This window comes from Neospora caninum, chromosome XI (genome assembly GCF_000208865.1).
Source record: "Neospora caninum Liverpool complete genome, chromosome XI".
In the NCBI taxonomy this organism is placed as follows: domain Eukaryota; phylum Apicomplexa; class Conoidasida; order Eucoccidiorida; family Sarcocystidae; genus Neospora; species Neospora caninum.
In genome coordinates, this window is record NC_018397.1 from 3,960,783 (window position 1) to 3,980,593 (window position 19,811).

At 50.0% G+C, this 19,811-nt stretch overlaps 1 protein-coding gene across 1 annotated transcript; it reads right to left on the reverse strand.

Annotated features, from left to right (window-relative positions):
* Positions 1-1,142: 1,142 nt before the first annotated feature.
* NCLIV_057670 (putative myosin G) lies at positions 1,143-19,249 on the reverse strand (the record flags this gene model as incomplete). Its single annotated transcript, XM_003885323.1, has 19 exons — positions 1,143-1,226; positions 1,741-1,851; positions 2,327-3,136; positions 3,402-3,618; positions 3,899-4,047; positions 4,859-4,969; positions 5,121-5,693; positions 6,188-6,753; positions 8,092-8,356; positions 9,121-9,243; positions 9,809-9,938; positions 10,402-10,524; positions 11,071-11,277; positions 12,654-12,810; positions 13,590-13,798; positions 14,536-14,665; positions 17,096-17,344; positions 17,810-18,181; positions 19,054-19,249. The coding sequence occupies 19 exons, from the start codon at positions 19,247-19,249 to the stop codon at positions 1,143-1,145; spliced, it is 4,782 nt and encodes a 1,593-aa protein (XP_003885372.1).
* Positions 19,250-19,811: the final 562 nt, after the last annotated feature.

The following is a 19,811-nucleotide window of genomic DNA, read 5'->3' on the forward strand; positions in this document are numbered from 1 at the left end:
CTAGCTCCAGTGTTCCTTTTGCACCATTGTCCTCTTCCTCGGTGTACACACAACTGTGTATGTGCCTGGTTTGTAGGAGTGTATCGCGTATATGTGAATGACTCCTTCGCGCTTTCCTCGCTTTATAATTTTCTCTCTTTGGTAGTTCGATTGCTGCCTCCCGGCGTCAGGCGTTCTCTTTGTCTCGGTTGTCGAGAAGGCTCAAAACGTTTGGGGGTTCTTTTTGTGTGTATCTCTCCTTTTGTTAAGTCTACCGCCCTCTCGCCCTACGAAGGTCTAGCGACCCCGTGGGGCACGGAGACCGCCTTTGCTGGGCTTTCTAGGGAGTGTGTCAATGCTGTAGCCGGTGGCGGCTGCTCACGTTTGAAAAGCTTCAGACTCTCGTTGGCGGGAAGGCGTGAAGGAGCTGCGTCTCGTCGCGGCGAGCTCACGTTAGCGGTGGAATCTCGAGATAATCAGAATGTAGAGAAAGCGTTTTGACCACTGGAGAGAGGGACTTCAACCCTCGGCCCCTCAGAGGAGAGAGAGATGGAGGCGTAGAGATCGCCGCCGGAACGGCGGGGGGGGGGGGGGGGGGGCGAGAAACGTAAATGGAGAGAGGCGATGCCAAGAAAGCGTGAAGAAGGGGACAGAGAGGGTGAAGGAGGCAGAGCTACTCGGGAACGAGTCACGATTAGTGCAAGAGGGAGCCGGAGAGAACGACAGGAGAGGCAGCGAACACGCTAGAAAGAGGAGGCGAAAGGGAACGCGAGACGGTAGGCAGGGAAAAGCAGTGGCAAATCTCAGCGAGCTGGGGAGATGCAGCGCGAAAGGACGCGCTCAGCAGACTGTGATTGAGAGAGCCAGTCACGCCGAAGCCGGGCGTGCGACGAAGGGAGATTGGCCGAGACGGCGACAACGGCCTAGAAAAACAACGGTGCAGGCGCAAAGACGAGGGGACAACTGAAGCGTTTGGAAGCGACGAAAGGCGAAAAAACCAGAAAAACTGTTAGCGACAGGAAAGAGCGGGTTCTTAAGAGAAAAAAACGCCCTCAAAGGGGAGACGAGTTGGATAAAAAGACAAAGATCCTGAAATGCTGGCACCCCACGGCAGGGCACAAAAACGCGAGCAAGGAAGGCGACGAAAATGAGAACGGGGGAGTTCATTCCGCAGGCGGAGCCTGAGCGTTGAGGGCGCAGAAAGGGAAGAATAAGAGAACAAGTTGGACGACGTCGTTCGCAGCAGCCTGATGCAGAAAAAGCAGAGAGACTAGGCGAACGTACTCATCGCTGGTTATACGCTGACACAAGGTTGTTTTCCAAGCCCAATGGGAGATCGCACACAAGATAGGACACACCTGAATCAACAGAACGGAGAGACGAAAGAAAAGGAATTACGGCCACGGTTCGCATTCGTGGAAAGGCGACTTCTGAGGCGGTGACAGGATGTGGATCAAAGAAGAAAAAGGAACACACGAATTATTCAGCAAAGACCCGTTTTGCAACTTCAACCTCTTCTAGTCTCCCTTTCCAGATATATCTGTGATTGTGAATGCCTATGTTGTGGCTGACAGGCGTATTCGCAACTCGAAACGCACAACGTACGCGTGTATCAAACTATATGCATATATATATATATATATATATATATATATATATATATATATGTATTTGAAGGTGTTAGTCAGTTATCTGAGATAAGTGTTTTGCGTAGACGGAAGAGAAGTCTTTCAAACTCTTCACACGTGACTCTTCACGCACCTGAGTGACAAAAGCCTCCAACCTTCTTTTTCCCGTTCGAGGGTCGACGTATCCCAAAAGGAGGCGGTCTGGTGCATCCCCACGAGGTGGCAAGGCAGCGACCAGCCAGAGCTGGAAATGAACACAACAAATGCTGGAGGAATACAGAGGTCATGCACTGCGCTATACATGTAGAGATTCTGGGTACTATCAATGTGCAAATATATATATATATATATATATATATATTGACACGTGTGAAGAAGTGCGTTGTGTGGGTGTTGAGAGAGATGACCGTGGTTGTAACGAGGTTTGGGTTCATAGCTAGATATGCCCAGGAGCGTCTCTACATCTCTCGGAAAAGACAGCGACTTCCAAAGACTGTAAAAAAAAATCTCAAGTACAAATCTAATCAAGATGGCATATGTGTGGTGTTTCTTCGCAAAGTCTGTGTCGGCTTCATCGGTCTCTCCGTAAATCGATCATCCTCTGAAAAAAGATATCGGTGTACTGATAGATCTTGTCAAAAGCCGTCGGAAGTAGGTGACTACGTGTATGTTTCGAAACGCTTTTGATGCCCCTGTCTTGGGTCTTCTTGTGGACTGACCTTCTCAGGAGGAATTGTAAATATGCCTTTTTCTGAACCTTCCTTCTGTATCTGTCTTTCGCTGTTTCCGTCGTTGGCTTCTATCGCGGTGATTTTGGGGCTGTTGAAATCGGTTCCTTCTACCGCTTCGTTTTGTGCCTTTTCGTCGGGATTCCTCCATTTTGCCCCCGGTTTCTGGACTTTTGTGTGCTCGTTTTCCTGGTCCCACTCTTCTCTGGAAGACGCCTCCAGAAGCGCCGCCTCGGACTCGGGCATCGGCGCCGCCGCGAGACCTTCTGCGTCGAACACCGTCGCCAATTCAATCCCTCGATGACTCACGGCAATCCACGACCTTCCCGTGAGTTTGTAGGAGAGGTTTTTGTTTCTTTTCTGGTTTTCCTTCCTGCTCCGAACATGACGCCCCGATGTGCCAAAAGACGAAGGATCCCTTCTACACAGCAGCGCACTCCACACACGTCTCCTCAGGTTCGTGTTGCCGGGAGCGAGATCCTCGTTCGCCTCCATGGGAACCTCTGACTTCCTTGAAGAGGACGAGTTGTGTGTCTCGCCAGGTTTTCCGTTCCGTTTCATTTTCTTCTGTGAGCGCTGCTCAATGCGCCGCATGCGCTCCCTGTCTTCGTCATCGCCTAAAAGCGTCGCAAACTGACGGCGAAGCGAAAGAGGTACCCGGCGAATTTCGATCAACGGCGAGAGAGACACGCAGCACCCCGGAGCGGTCTGCTTCACCACTGCATGCAGACGAGCATCGCCTTTGATGTCTGCTGAGAAGAGTGGAAAGGCGTCGGCTAACCACACAGAGCCTCCAAAGCCCTGAAGCAGAGACCAGCACAAAAGACATCGAATCGGCGTGCGGAGCCTCGCGACCTAAAACCTGAAAAGTCATAAACAGTGACGTCGGCGCATGCCTCTTAACTCTCTCCTCGGCCTGCCCAGCCGAATATAAAAAACCGTCCCGTGGTGTACTTTATCGCCAAACCTGACGCGTTCGAAAACGGAGGCAGAGTCTCGGATTTGCTTTGCATCTCTTTCAGGCGCGGGTGTCGAAAAAAATGAACATGCCGCCAATGGAACTTACGCGCAAGTTCTGCATGAGACGGAAGGCAGCACTCATGGCGAGCAAATCACCTTCTTCAGCGTCCAAGTCACGTGCAGCCTCAGAAATTGCTGCCGTCCAGTCGGCTTCACTCTGAAGCCAATGAAGCCGTTGAGGAATCGTCCAACTGAGAGAAGGCCACGATGGCACATGGGGAGGCGACGCTTCTAAAAGACCCTCAGCCTGAAGCAAACGTGCGCTGCAAACAAAAGATGCAGAAGCGATAATGGTAGAAAGTCACCTCTCTGGGCAGATGCGTGCATACTGATGCACATGGGAATACAGAGCACATGGCAACCATGAAACAGACATCCATCTTCAAAGAAAAAACACAATCTCAACGCATGACTCGACGCACAACACGACCAAACGGAACGTCCTCCCCGTATTCGCCTTTGGAAAGATGCATGTGCCATCTATACGGAACACCCAATCCGGCAATGTTTTCGCTTCTGCGTTTTCCTAGAGAGGTTTTATACCTTATCGACGATAGGAGACCGGGATCTTCATTGAAGACATGCTGCTGGTATTGAGAGACTGCCTGGCGATAAACCAACGCGGCTGTGGCCGGATGCAGAGACAGGGGCTCATCCGTATTCAGCATGGGACGGCGCAGCCACAACTGGACCTGGAGAAACGAAACCGAAATTCAAACAAATGCGGTCATCTATATACATCTGCACATGCAAATATACATACATATGAGATGAACGTTTTACAAAAACAGGTGTTCTGTATATACTGGTGTGGACAGATGAATCGACGGGCAGTTTGTAGGTAGAGGGGTGGTGATAGCTGCACGCAGATTGATGACCTTGTGACGGGAACGTCACAGAAATCGGATTAGGTCCATTTAGGCTGAACATAGGGCGACTGCCTGCCAGATGCCCACATGCATCGCCCCATGAACTTGTGTGGAATGCCGTCCTTTTTGTGTGAATGAAAATCTCCTAATCTTCACGCGTCCGCGTATCCCGGTCCACACCATAATATATATATAATTATATATATATATATATATATATATATTATATGGTGTTTATGCGTGCACATCTCTGTACACGTGGATGACTGTAGAAAGAATGGCACCTCAGAATCTCGTTTGGAGAGGTAGTCCTGAACAAGCTCCTCAGGAGGCAGGAGGCGAAATGTCGTTGGTGCAAATCCTCTCGCTGTCGTTGTCTTAAGATCGTACTCCGAAAGTTTTTCCATAATGGCCTGCATCCCCACACATGAAAGGAAAAAAGACGAAAAAAGCTCCCTCCGGGACGTGTTTACCGATTCATATATATATATATATATATATATATATGCATATGTATATGTAGGCGTACGTATAGCATGTATATCTAGTTGTCTGTTGGTTGGATTTGGGTTTTCCGTTCTCTTCCGGTTCCTCGGCTTCCTGCCTGATTCGGTGGCTTCTTTGTCTTGCTTACCCACGAGTCTGCGCCGAGCAGATTCAAGTCCTTCACAAGGCGCCGACAGAGGTCTCTAGGGCAGTCGCCTTCAAGAGACAAGCGTCGACTGGATCCATCTGCAAGTCGTACCTGGCACACAGCGTTGATTGGAGAAGGGCATGCATCAAAAGATGAAGCCGACACAGGTTCGCGTTTCGCTCTCTTCCTTTGTCCTGCCCTTTTGCCCCGTCTCGATTGTTCGCCTTCTCTTGCCCCATGTTTCGATTCCTCTCTGTCTCACCTGCACGTGCATGCGCTTCTCTCCTCCGCGCGGGGGAGCGCCTTGGTCTTCGCCCCATGTCTCCCTTCCTCCTCGCCGGCCCTCGCACGTCAGCTCTAAATCTTTGATGGCCTGCCGACAAACCTGTTCAACTTCTTGTTGGAATTTAATTGCGCCGCTGCCATCTGCGCCCGGAGCGCAAAGGCTCGAGAGGAAGCTTTGCAAGGCGTAGCGAACGTAAGGCTCCAGACTCTCGGAAGGCGGAAACGCCTGGCAGCAAGACTGAAGTATGCGAAGCCCCGCGATGGTGCTTCCTGCAGATGGGTTGTTCTGTAACTGCTTCAGAATTTGGCAGTAAATCTCGTCTCGCAAATCTTCTGCGTTTCTGCCCAAGACCAAAATCTCTTCACTCAGCGCACTTCGGCCCACGCAAAAACGGTCTCCCATAACGCCTAACAGAGACCGAAAACACGTCAACGCCACCACCTCCGCATGATGATCCGGAAGAACCAGTAGCGGCTCTTCCAGAGGATCGGATTGGTGACTTAAAAGCTCCTCCCGCCGAAGCACAAGTCGCTCCGCCTTCCGCATGCTCTGCGCAACGCAGCGAGACAGAAAAATGAAACATCGTCAGCGAAGGGGAGACGAGGAAGAAGAATTGCCGGAAACGTGGAAAGAGCGAGGTGCGGTGACGATAGAATGTCGAGAGGGAAAAGGACAGATCGAGGGGAAGAGAACGAAACGAGAGAGGCACAGAAAGAACGGGCACGGAAAAGAAAAAGACAGAAGGTGGACATCTAGGAGGCAAAGGAAAGAGGGATTTCTTGTAGGAAGGTGACGGGGGAGGAGGGGGGGGGGGGGGGACGACGCACTCAAACCATGGTTGCGCTCTTCCCTGCGATTCTTTGCTCGCCTCCTTCTCCGCTTCGGTTTTGTTTCGTGAACGCAGATGTCATCAGGGGTGAAGCAACGGCCAGTTGTCACACCGTGAACTAGGAACAGCCGTCTTTCTTCTGGATTCGGCTCCACCCCTTACTTCTCTCCCCTCTTTCCTGTGGCGCACGTCCGCCTGCTTCTCTTTCTCTTACCTTTGTCTCCTGAATGCGCATGTTAATCCGAAGCATGGGGTAGCTCTCGAACGGATAGGCGGTCAGCCCGCCTGCTCTCTCGCCTCTCTCACCGGGGCCTCCTCCGCTTCCGTTCTTTCCAGAAGCTCCTCGCTCTCTGCCTTCCATTCTTCGTAGAGCGTCTAGTGTCGCCATTGCAGAAGACAACACCGTCGGGTCGATGGTCCCGTGGGGTGGGACGCGGCCGCCCTTCCGGAAATCTCCGTTCTGTTTCCTGGTTGTCCGGACCACTTGCGCCTGTTGAACAAGGTTCCGCAACTTGACGACGTCGTCCTGTGTCGCGACACCCCACGTGACGCCGACAACCGCTTCTTTCAACTCCGAATTGAGGAATGCCGGGTCATTCAAATTTTCCAACTGCACGCGAGCGAGCTGTAGCTCTCGCGGGCCTTTGCCGAGATTCGCCTCTCTCGCGCGTTCAAGAAAAAACGCCAGTTGACTCGGGTCGCATTCCCGAGTCGCACGGGCCACTTCCTTCATGAATTTCCGAAGATAAGCCGACGTGAGTGCTTCGCCACCTTCTTCATCTAAGTGATAAAAAGAGATCCCACATGCGGAGCACAACGGAGACGCAGCATAGAGGAGAGCCAACGGGACACCCGCGGGATCAAACGCCGAAGAATCAGAGGAAAGTCCCCAGAGGGAGAGGGCAGGCAGATGCGTTTCTCTCACGGAATACACGGATCGGATTCTTGTTCGCCTGGCACCTGTTTAGTAACTGGATGAATGCGTGTTACGCCTGGTATGTATGTATGTATATATATATATATATATATATGGATCATACTCGACTTTTCTATACGTGATTTACTGAAGAACGATCCAGGCAGGAAGGGCTGCCCAGCCACGGTGGTGCATATACACGTGATGTGTACATGGAGAGAGAGATAACGAAGAAGAGAGAAAGTACGGTCATACATATACGGGAATGTTTTGAGTAAATCCTCATACATCTGCACATGCACCTGCGAATGACGAAATTAATAGATATAACTGTCACTGCTAACATGCATTACTATAGAAGAAACGCGGGTAACAGGCTGGCAGAAGATTACTTTGAAGCGAACCATACGCCTCCAGAGGCTCTTCGCTTTCCGCTTCACTGCTGTCAGTCCAGTCTGACTCAGACGTGGACACGGTCTCTTCCTCCTCGTACTCGATCCTCAGGCCGCGGGGTTCTGCTGTCTCAACTCTTCGATGAGCTAAGACGGCTGAGAAGACGATGGCCGCAGAGATAAGGAGACGGAGTGCGGGTAGCCACAGAGAACGAGACGAAAAACAAGACACGAGAAAAAGCAATGGGAATGATGAGAGCAGAAAATGGAACAGACTGGAAGACAATGACCGTTCAACACGCCGGGGATTTCCTATGGGTTGACATCTAGTTCTGTCTTTCAGGCTTTCGTCCTGCTAAGGGTGCATGCAACACATCGCTCTTAATGGGCACGGTGCATCTGTCGGTAAGGGTCCAGGAAAGACGCACCTTCCCTCAGACTCTCTTTCACTCTGTCAACGCTTTTCACGTCTCCATCTGAGCAGAGGTCTGCTGATATATTCTTCCACTCTCCTGTGCAACTTGGATCTAGCTGCTAACGTAGTCGACCGTAAGTACAAATATGCCAGTGTGTGGCGACGTTGATAGATTATATACATGCATATCCATATGCATATATATATATATATATATATATATATGGATGAATGGGAGAATTTGTAAAATAGCTCGGTATTGGTGTACCTGTAAATATAGTAGCTAGCTATGCATATATAGTATGACTACATAAAGAATATGAATGGTCATGCATATGTATGCGTTGCGCTCGCCATCAGTTTGCCCCGTCGGTTCTGCTCTCTCCGTGCATTACCCTCTTGGTCTCTCTTGGCCTTCTTGATATCTGAAGGAACAGAGAGTAAAGAGAGGCGATCGCTCCTTCTGCGCTCTTCGACTGCTCCCATCAGCAGGACCTCTTGCTGCTGTCTTTCCTTCATTTCCTTCCGCGACTCTTCTGCCTTTTCGCGCTCGCGCTGCAGTCGCTCTTGTTCTCGCGCGTCCTGCGCCAGATATGCCTCAGATGCGGCAACTACCGAGGCGAGGTACGACGTGAAAAAGCGAGGTGGTGTGGTCGTACGCTGCAGGAAGCCGACGGCAAAATCAGAAAAAAACTCGCTGCTTTGACAGCGGCAAACCAATGGGGAGATGAAGGTTTTTCAGTCGGTCGCGAGGATCAGTCGCTTTCCTCTCGTTCTCTCTCTCTCGCTTTCCCTCTCTCTCTCGGTTTTCCTCTCCTTCTTTCTCTTCCCTTGTTTTCCTCTCCTTCTCTCCCTTCCTCCACTTTCCTCTCCTTCTCTCTCTTCCCCTCTTCCTTTCTTCCTCTCTCTTTCTCTCCCGTTTCTCTCTTTCTCTCCCGTTTTCTCTCTTCCTCTCTCTTTCTCGTTTCACCTCACGGCCAAGACAGGCTCTGTATGACTCCGGCCAAGCGGCTTCCTCGACTATGTGTACGGGAAACCACACAAAGATCACGGAGTGCACAGACAAATGCAGGACTCGGTAGACCGACAGCAGGCACTCGAGGGTCGAAAACAGTATGAAATGCAGAAGAGAGAACCCGTCGAGACTCTTGCAATACGAACGAAGCGGAGAAGCAGCGAAGCGCTTTCGGTCTCTCATCCGGTCTCGTTTCTTCCGGTTCACGTTGACGCCGCGGGCTTTCTTCGCGTCTCGTGGAATCGCGTTTTGTCTTTTTCGCATGTGAGGTCACACCCTTCACACTCTTTTAAAAGCGCACACAAGAGGAAAGAAACGACTGAAGGCAGAATATTCTAAAGACGCAGGAAGCGCCTGTCGCCTCTTGTTGAGTCTCGTTCTCGTGTTCAATCAAAGCACCACGCCCTACCTCGAGCTGTCTTGCCTCCTTTACCCACAGGGCCACATTTGTTTTGTCGTTCGCGTGCAGAGCCTGGTCGAGCGAGTCTCCGAGGTTGGTTTCGGCCTCCAGTCGACTCCACCGCTCTCGTGCCTGGAATTGGAAAGTCGAAAAGACACAGAAAACAGAAGCCTTTCGGGAACCAGGGCCCATCCAAGAGCCAGAGGGGGGAATCGTTGGAGAGCCCACACGCAATGGAACACACACAAAGCAGCATGAACTGGTAATCGACTGACATGCGTGTCGTTCCAGCGCTCAGCTAATTATTGAGAGACCCTTACGATTTTAAAACCATCAAGCACAAGGCACCGGAGAGGGGTAGCCCACACGCGTATTTCTCTCTCTTCCTGGTCTCCTCTCTCTATCTTCATGTCCGCATGAATCAACAGCCCGCCTCACGGAACTATGAATCTGTCGCTATACTGTGCCACATTGATATCCCGCGCAAATACCTCCTACAAGTGCCGACATGGCATAGATTCCTATATGTATACATATATATATATATATATATATATACGCATCGACCCCCTGAGATACATATACATAAACATAGGTACGGATAGATCGATAGGCAGATGTGCATATGTACGTATCTAGAGGTATTGCTGGTGTCCTCTCCACCAGCTGTTCATTTGCGTGTATCTCGCTTGCCTACCTCGGTAACGAGAGGTCCGCAAATTTGTTTACTTTCCGCTTTTAGCACAGTCGCGCGTAGCATTGAGAGTGCGTCACACGCGCCATCAGCGCCCTGCACGTCTGTGAGTGCCAACAGACGTTCAAGTTCCCTGAGGGAAGAAAAAGGACGGAACTCTTTTTGCAGGAACCGAGAGACACTTCACGATGGAATGGCCTCTTCAGAAGGTCCTTTGCCTTCATCTTAAGCAGACACATGGAGCTGATCCTCCCGCTGTCCTAAGAACCCAAGCCTTGCTGTATACGTGCAGATATACAGATAGGTGCACAAAAATATAAATGAATATAGAAATAGATATAAATAGGTATAAATGTGTATGTGCAAGTGCTGATAGGTGTGGAATGGGGGAGGCAAGGGACCCAGCAGCAGCGACGGCGTTCGAGGTCAGCGGCAGGAATCATGCAGAAGAAATCATGCGGCAACTAACGGGAAGGGGGAAGAAGAAAGGACACAAAACGCGAAGTCTGACAGGAATGTGAGGGTCTGTCACGAACGGAAGGAAGACTTGCAGACGAAGAAGAGAAAACTGGAGAGTTGCTGAAAAAGAGACGTACAGGGAGAGCGACGCCTCCAGAGTCATCCGAACGTGGTACTTCGAGACGGTCGGCAGGCAGCTCGGTTGAAGTGAAGGATCAAGGGCTTCGAGCTGTGAAATTAAATCTCCCAGCAAAATGGATCTGAAAAGAATTTGCAAAGGCATGCAGGCACGAAACGCTGCTTGCATTCCAAGCGCCACTGCCGTACTTGTTTGTCTTCTTTTTCCTCTCTTCTTGATGTTTTCTCCTCACATCACCTGCCAAGCGTCTGTTTCGTTTCCCGTTTCTCGTTTCTCCTTTCCCTCTTGTCCTTGTTGTCCTGTTCCAGACTCTCGACAGTAGGCGAGTCACTCGCTCCTTATCTCGACGGTCGTTGGCAGTGCATATCTCTAACCCTACGCCGTCGTTTCGTGTGCGAAGCAAGAATGCACATGATTGTGATATATCCTTCCGGTGTCCCAGTAGGCTTGACATAAATAGTTCCGATATGCATGAATCTGAGGAATAAATTGCAGCTCCTGAGGTTTCGCTGTCCCGAGGTTTTAAGCGAGAAAACTTCGTCTCTGCTCGCGACCTTTTGCTGAAGAAACCGGGAGGATGAAGTGCGTCTGCTCATCTTCGTGAACATCTAGTATTCCCCGCCAGTTCGGCTATCGAACGGAACGCGTCTAGTTCCTTTCCCTTTACTTTTTCTGAAGGAGCTGAGGGGTCGGGGCATCGGGAAAAACGGGTTCTGTTGTCAAGTAGCCTCCGCGCTTCGATGCCTCTGAGCATGCCGAAAGAAACACCTTCAGCCGCCCATACACCTCAAACAGAACTCGGCACTGCTGGCGGGATCTGTAGCCTCGATAGACAGCCTGGATGAGAATGACGGGCTCGACAAGAGCCTCTTCGCTGGAAGTCAGGGACAGCAAAAAACGCAGAAATTTCCAAGAGATTGCCGTGGGAGCGTTTTAGTGCGAAGGGTCCGCCTGACCACTGAGGAGTTCCATTTACGAAAAAACAAAAGCGGAGATCCAATTGAAACGTCAGACTGCGGAAGCGGGTCCGGCACTGCACCCGCAGGTTGGGATGTACCCAGACGGGAAAGAAAGAATCGCCGTTGAGTCAAGGCGATAGTCTTTTCTGAACAATCAAAACCAGATCAATTCGGCTCCAGAAAAAACAGAAGCAGCGAGCACCGCGAACGTCACACGTCTCCACACGGATGACAGCAAGTGGCCATCAAAACGTAGGCGCGACTCCGTGGGGAAAGGAAATCAGGACCCAGAAGCATCACAGCACCGCCGTCGACACTGGCTGAAGGATGTTTTTTAGCTGCATGCACACGGATATGCATATATAGATAGATACATGAATATATATGGGAGCAGCGGCTTGAATATATTTTTGCACGCAACGTGTGTGTGTGTATGCGTCCTGCCGAATATGTACGTCCGTAGGTAAGTATGTAGGCTTGTACACGAGCGGTGCGTGGATGTATCCAAGCCGTGAAAACTGCATGGTGAACGTTCGTCACCCGTACCGCGCGTGTTCGAGGAAATCCTGCACATTTGACTTGGCAAACACCTTGGTCTGGCCTACGAGACATTCCTCCTGGGAAATTCCCTTCGCAGCGATCAGTTGGGTTACCTTCATAAGTGTGCATAAAGCAGCAAAAGGGGAAAAGGTAGAGAAAGAAAAAAGGGTCATGGTATGTACAAACGCCGTCGAAAGATCTCTGACTACTTCATGTGCAGGACGAAGAAAGGAAGGACGTGTGGATACAATCGGAAGCAGAGAAGGGACGAAAGTCGAGTGCAAGAAAAGAGACGAGACTTAAAGCACAAGGCTCCGCATGAGGTAATCTCGATAAAGATTCCTTTCACCAGACACAGAAAAAAACGACGATATGTAACCAAGAACTTGTCCACCGGCATACATATAACATACCTGTATACGTGCATCCATCTATTTACACATACACATTCGCGTTTCTATGTAGAAAATATATTCATATTTCTGTCTACAAACATCAACTGTGCATGCCTTTGCCGGAAGGCATCGATGAGCACGCACACATGCGCACATGCATGCATAAGGACACGTGCAAGCAAGCATGGTAGCACATGCAGTATAAGCATCTGCGCGCTTACACAAACACAGTGTTTCTGTGCCGCAAGCTGGTTGTTTTTCGTGGCATGGTCAGCCATCTAAATGCCCGAATACCACCGTGTGTAATAAACGCAGGACATGAGAACGGCTGAAAACGAGAAGTGAAAAGAATGAACCCGCTCACCAGCTGCCGGGCCGCACTTGTTGTGTCAAGGGCGCGGAGGCCTGCAGCAGCTCTGGAGCCCAACACGAGCCGGTAGCGGTCCACGAAGTCCTGGTGTAAGAGACGAAGGGCGAACCCTGACTTGCGAATGCGAATCGCTTCCATGACGCCTGCAGTGACCGGCGAAGAGGAGCACGAGAGGAAGAGGCACACAGAGAACGGCGAGAGGAAAGATAGCAAAGAGATAACAGCATTGAGAGATAGGAGCCAGGCGACAAGGTCGAAACGTGTACATTAGAAGAGGACATGCGCGCAAATAGAGATGGGGGAAAAAAGAGATGCAGTGAAGATTTAAAATCATATACCTGTTCGCGTGTACTAAATATGGTGTATATATCTACATATGTGGTCTGCTGGATGTGCTCGTACATTTTGAGGAGCCAGAGACACAATTTTCTTTATCCTGAGAATCTCGTTCTTTTCCGGTGACTGTCGGGAGCGGCTGTTTGTCTTCGTGTCGTGGTATGTCTGTCGTTTTCCTCTCTTTGCCCACCTGAGCAGACGAGCTGACTCAAAATCTGGCTCGAGTGAATCCCTCTGGGCTTGTGAACGGGGTTCGGCTTGATGCACCGAATGTAGTGGCTGTCGGTTCCATTTATCTTCGCCATCAGCTCACTGAGTTGCTTCTTGAATACGGATCCTGCACATTCATTGAGAACGGGAGATGAAACGAGGAGGGGGGGGCGATAAACAGACACAGATAATGGCAAGACGCAACACGTGGAAAGACCAGAACAGGGCCGGCAGAAAGGTTTTTTCCTCGCTCGTTTTCTCTTGCAGGCGCATGAACTCGGGCGTCCTGCTTGCCCGCTTCACAAATCGTTTTTTGTAGGGATCAGGGCAGTCTTCATCTTCTCTCTCTGTTCGTTATCGCCACAAGAAGACCGACCTACAGTACTCTTTCCTCCCTGGCTTCGTTTTTGAGTATCGCCTGGAGCCGTCTCCACGACTGCCTTGACAATTGGATTTTCGGACGTCAGAAGGCATTCAGCTGCCTCCTGAGGAGGCACATTTTGATCTTTCACGAGCCAGCCGGAGACGGTGTACGTCACATCTCCCGCGTAATGCCGAATGCCGAAGGCCATTGACCCTTTTATTCTGATGGGAGGAAAAGGCGAAAAGAAAAGGAAAGGCGTTTGAACGTGGCAGCCCTGGATCCAAAAGGAAAGGAAAAACAGATTCAAACCGAAACGGAGGAAAAGCCGGGAAGCGCGTGACGGACCAAAACGAAAGGGGGAGATGGCCTTCTTCCACCGCGTAAACGAAGCGAAAAACACTATGTGTAGAAATACAAATATATGCATGCGTGTATATATATATATATATATATGTGTGTGTATTTATGAGCATACATATCCACGTACGTAGACCTGTACATACGATTACATAGGTGTATGTGTCTGCAGCCGACAAATGTCATTTACGTTTCTTTGATAAGAAAGTTGTTCTCCCTTCGTTGCCTGTGCCCCGGATTTGATGCATCGGAGGAAGAAAGACCGTACACCCATCAGGCGTTGCCGTGACAGAAAACTGGCGCATTCCTACTTATTTTCAATGTAGCGTTTGTTGTTCGTGTGAGCCTTGTTCAGTTTGTTGAGGAAGCCCTGGTCAGAGCCCCTGGGAACAAAAACCTCTTCATCGAGAGTCGCAATGACACCTGAGAAAACAAGAAGCAGGTGAAACCAAAGGTGGCCGTGTCTGCAGTCGAAGCCTTCTCACGGTCACTGGTTTCCCTCCGGCTCACCGGTGAGACCATGTCGAGGCAGGCGATAGCTGCGAACCAGAACGTCGTTCTCTGGGCCTGCAAAACGTCCAGATAGAGGCTGCTTTCTTACCTCCTTTTCCCGCAATTAGTGACAACACATCTGCATTGTCTTCGTAGGTAATCGAGACCCCCTTCAGTCCATCCTCCTCGTAGTCGCTGATTTCGTTGAGGAAAATGTCTGCATTGAAATGATGTTGCAGCTCTTCATTCGAGAGATTGATACAGAGCTGCTCAAATCCGTTCACGCGAAAGCTCTCGAAGCCAGCAATGTCCAGCAACCCCACGTAACGGTTAAACTGAAAAGAAGGCCGACAAAGAAATATTCCATATGGTGAATTGCACGTGCATATTCCGATAGCCTATGATCTACACAACGACACATGCATATACGAATAAAATATACATGTATATATATCGGTATACGCTTCGACACACAGACACACGTGTTTTTCGGGCATTCACGCGGATGTTTGAGAATGTGCATTTTCTGAATTGATAGTCAACCTTCGGGTCGCCTAAATCTCGCTGTTGTGGCCTTGCGAATTTCAAAGCTCCAGGACTGTTTAACTTTATTCGTTTCTGCAGAAAGCATTGACTCATGAGTTTCTCTGTTCACATGTACATCTACTCAGAACCTAACCCGCTAAATGCATCTTAATGTTCACCTCTCTGTGTGGGCAACATAGATCCAGATTGATTTAGCTAAAATAGCAACGGTGGACGCATGTTGCATCCGTAGATGTGCACCAGTGAACTGTTTGTTGCTTTTTAGCATCGTCCCTTTCTCGCGGGTGTCCTCTTCTGTGTTCCATATGTTCTCTGTCTCCTCGTTCCTAGTCGTCGCCCTGTCGTCTCACTGACATCGAAATCCTTTCCTCCAGAGGGGGCCAGGCTCCCATTGATTTGCGCAATAAGCCAGTTGAAGAGGTATCCGTAAACCAGCTTTGCGAAACTATCGCGAGCAGCGTCAGCTTGGTCAGCCTTGAGAGGAATCAGAATGCTCTCATTTCCCGTCTTCATCTTACGGCTCGTCAGTGCACCCTCCACTCTCTGAACGAAAGAGTAACGGATACGGAAAACTTAAAAATGGTTAGAGCGTTCTGTAACTGCCACACACATACTTTATCTGTAAGGGACCTTGCATATATATGCATATATGTATATATATATATATATATATATATATATATATATATGTCCAGATGTATATGAAAATGCATTCAGCCGTAGATATACATACGTACGGTTATTTCTAGGTAAATATGGATGGGGTCAAGCGTGTTTGATTAGTTCGCGTGGGCTTGGGGGGGTTGGAATGCATCCCTTGTGTGCGATTTCGTTGTCCCGGGTGTCTCGTATGTAAAAGCAGCTCGTGTACAAATAGACATGTGTATAAATATATGGATATATATATGTACCTATTTATATTGAAACGCAGAGAAAAGTGTACGTAAAAGAAAAAGGTAAAGGGACGTTTTGATTGGTTCCAAGCCTCAAACCTTTTCCACCGAAGGGGACACTCACGGGGCTGTCGAGACCCAAAAGTTCGCTCGCTGCATTGAGGTGATCGCGGGTGTTTCCCGCCACAGCGCACTTTTCTCCTCCTGCTTCCTGATGTCAGCAAAGAATGGAAAAGAGAAGCCTCCGTTGCGAAGCAGAAGAGCTTGAAAACGGACATGAGGGAAACAAAGGAATTCACAGGGTAACAGGCGTTTTGACCGGCAGGAAGCAAACGTGGCAGAGCGGTTCCTGGACAAAAGCGCAGGAGACAAGGCGAAATCACCACTCGGAGAAGAAAACTCTGCCCTCGGAACATAAACTGCAATTTGTTGATGTAAAGTTGGAAAAAAAACGATACGTTTTAAACTTAGACGTCAGTATTAGTTTTTTAAGCTGCGTCCATCCACTGCAGATACCACTAGAATTGCTCGATCCATTTGGGCGAACAGACCAACCCTTGAGACCTGCTACAGCCTCAGGATGCGAGGAGCCGACGAGGAAACGCGCAAAGGCCTGACTAGAGAGCTCTTCTGCCAGTGACGGGACCGGCAGAGAAATGCAGGCAGGGTGGATGCGTACGGGCGCGAAGGTGACGTTGCCAAGATGAAGAATCGCCGCCACAATAGAAAAAATGGCGTTCTGAGTCGATGGACTGAAGCCCAGGATTAGCAGGGCACGTTTCAACTCGGAGAAGCCGGCGAGATCATCAACTGGAAAAACCAGAAAAAGGTGGAGGCAGAAACTGGCGAGGCATAGTACAGATCATGTGCATTCAACATGTGAACCGGTGGGCTCCTCACAGGCGAAAAGGCGGCAGAGAAACGAAATAGAGCATGCAACGTTGTTGAGGTAACCAAAGAAGAGAGGTGAAAGTCCTTTTCCTTTTCGTTCCTCCGTATCTTATGTTTCAGCGTCTCAAATTCCGTTCTTGACTCTGATGGCCTCACGAAAACGGCTCTGGTGGAGTCACTTTGTCCGTATGTGCCTCCTATGCTCACAACTCGCTGTTGAGGATGTACGGAGGAGAACACGGAAAAGCATTGTGGTTCCTTCTCGTTCCCCTTCGTTCGGCCCCTTCGTGCCTTTTGCGCACGATATATCCATTTCGACACTTTCCTGTTTCTCCTCACCTTCAGGATGGGGCGGTGACGGAGCTCCGGTTCCTGATTTCCCATCGTTGGTCTTCACAGCTTGTTCTTGAGGTGTCAGATAGGTGAAGGCCAGCGGATCGGTTTTCAGGCGGTACGCAGCAGCCACGCCGACAAGGTCAGAAGTATTTAAACCGTGAACGAGTTGGTAAAAGACATGGTAGCTTCTCTCTCCGGCTATGTGGCGGGTCACACGTGGAAGCTCGAGAAGGTACGAGGTAATACTGGCGCCTAAACGAAGGCACAGGACGCCAGGCAAAAGGGCAAACGAGACGGGTGAGGAACAGACGACGAAGGAGAAAAGCCTTGAAAACAGTAAAAGAAAATGAAGGAGCAGGTAATGGATAGACAAGACCATGCACTCGGAAAAAGTGAGGCAATCACTGCGACGACGAAAGTCGACAACGCGGGAAAACAGTCAGGTCGGTGCCTGTGTTCGCTTCCGAAAGAGCCCTTCATAGTAGCCTTGCCTCGTTCTTCAGAGCTACCTAACATCCATTTTCAAGACACGCATGCGGAACGGATCAACGTGCGGTTCGAAAGACACGTCAGTTCATCGTGAAGATCGGTTTGAGGGTCAATGCTTCCTCTCGATGTCTACGCACCGCCGCACAGGAGTTTTACTTTGTGGAGGTTTTTTTCTGTGCTGTTTCTGCGCGAGTCTTCGCAGACTATGGTTCCTGTTCGTACTCTTACCTAGGACCTTCAATTTGTCCCCAAAATAAACTTCAATCCACTTTCCAAATCGACTGGAGTTGGGGTTTCTGCTCGTTGACGCATTTCCGAAGCTCTCCAGGACTGGGCTGATCTCCAAAATTCTCTGTTGAAGAGATGCCGCCTCTCGCCCTTGGCTTCCAGCCCCGGCTGCTGAGGACGGAAGAGTGCTGTCTCCTACAGCTCCGCCAGGTCCTCGATCCTTCTGGATGCTGCTTGTGTTCCTTTGGCCGACACCTGCCACTAAACGAGTGCCAGAAGGGAGCTTGAATGAGGACGAAGCCGACGACGAGATCTCGCTCACGTCGGCGAGAAACTGAAGAATCAACTTTGTGGATTCGGTCTTGCCAGCGCCTAAGGGAGAGCGTGAGGTACAGGGGAGAAAAAGGGGTAATTGGCCGGAAGAAGCAGAAAGGACACGGAGACGAGAAAGACGAACTCAGTTGGAAAGAGAACATGGGGGAGGAAAGGCTGAAAATGGGTGGAGAAGAGAAGCGGATAAGAGGCCAAATTGACAATTCATAGATATACAGATAGAGAGAGAGTGAGAGATACGGAGATGTGCGTGCATAAATGGATATTCGTGGTTGTATGGAGAGATTTAAGTGTGTGGCTATGCGCCATTGGCAGGCGAATACAAGGATAGACCCCAATACACAAACGTGTACAGAGTGGTAATTTTCTGGAGCATGCAGACCTGATTCGCCTGTGATCAGCGTGCTCTGCGGTTTCCCTCGTTCTGAAAGACCTTTGACTGCGGCAGCAGAAACCTGGAAGAGGTGCGGCGGGAGGTCGAATACGTGTGCGCTTCCGAAATAATTCCGAACAAAGTCAGGGCCATACAGCGGAAGATATTTAAAGGGATTGAGGGCGAGAACAATGCGCCCCACGTTTGTGTAGATTTCGTCTCTCCGGTATCGGACACGGATTGTATGGAGAACAGACGCCTCAGAAACATCGCCCAGGACGCATACATTGGGGACGCCTGAACCGAGAGAGCGAAGGCGGAAAACAGAGGAAAAGGCAGTGGAAACAGCGAGTCTTTCTTCGCCTCTGTACATTGAGTCACGAGCCTTCCGGCACCACAGCCTCCGTTCCTCCCGATTGATATATCGCAGTTATCCAGATATACAGATTCATCCAGGCGTGTAGCCATCTACACAGGTGTACGTATGAATGCAGAAATCCCTATGAGCTACATTACGAGATGTGTATATATAGCTTACCTTCGAGGGACCGCGAGTCTGTAATAGGGGTGACCTGGGCCAAATCAGACTTGGCTAAAGTGACTTCTAAATTTCTCGGGTCGGTGCCGTCGTCCGTGACCTCAACGAGTTTATACGTGCAGCTGCCTTTCGGCCCTGCCGGAACTGCAACCCCCCAGACCTCAGTGAGGTGTGGAATCCAGCACCTGTCCGTCATGTTCAGCTCCTCCTCTGTCACTTCATAGACAGCCAAGCAAAAGGAACATAACGCCCAGAAAAGAAGCAGAAGAAGACAGAGAACACGAATCAGACGACGAAAAAAAGAGGGCACAAAAGACGCAGGAGAAGAAGCTGAAGAGGAGGGTGAGGGGAGGCGATGCAGACTTGGGCAAAGACCAGGCGGGAACGGGAAGGAGAAAGTCAGCAAGGGAGAGTCAGAGGATAAGAACACAGGTGACAGCCAGAGGATAAGAACACAGGTGACAGCCAGAGGATAAGAACACAGGTGACAGCCAGAGGATAAGAACACAGGTGACGGCCAGGGGCTAGACAACAGAATGAGGTAGGGGAGAAAAAGGCGAAGAAGTGCCGGCAGGGCGGGAAGGCGGTGAAGTCAATATCGAAGAGCGATGAAAGTGAAGCAACAAACGCTGAAAAAAGGATTAAGACGACTGAGAAGAACGTGGAAAAGACAAGGCTGGATGAGAATGGAATTCGGACCGGAGTGAGCAGATGCTGCGTATCCTTTGAAACTGGAAGAAAAATGGGGAAAAAGAATG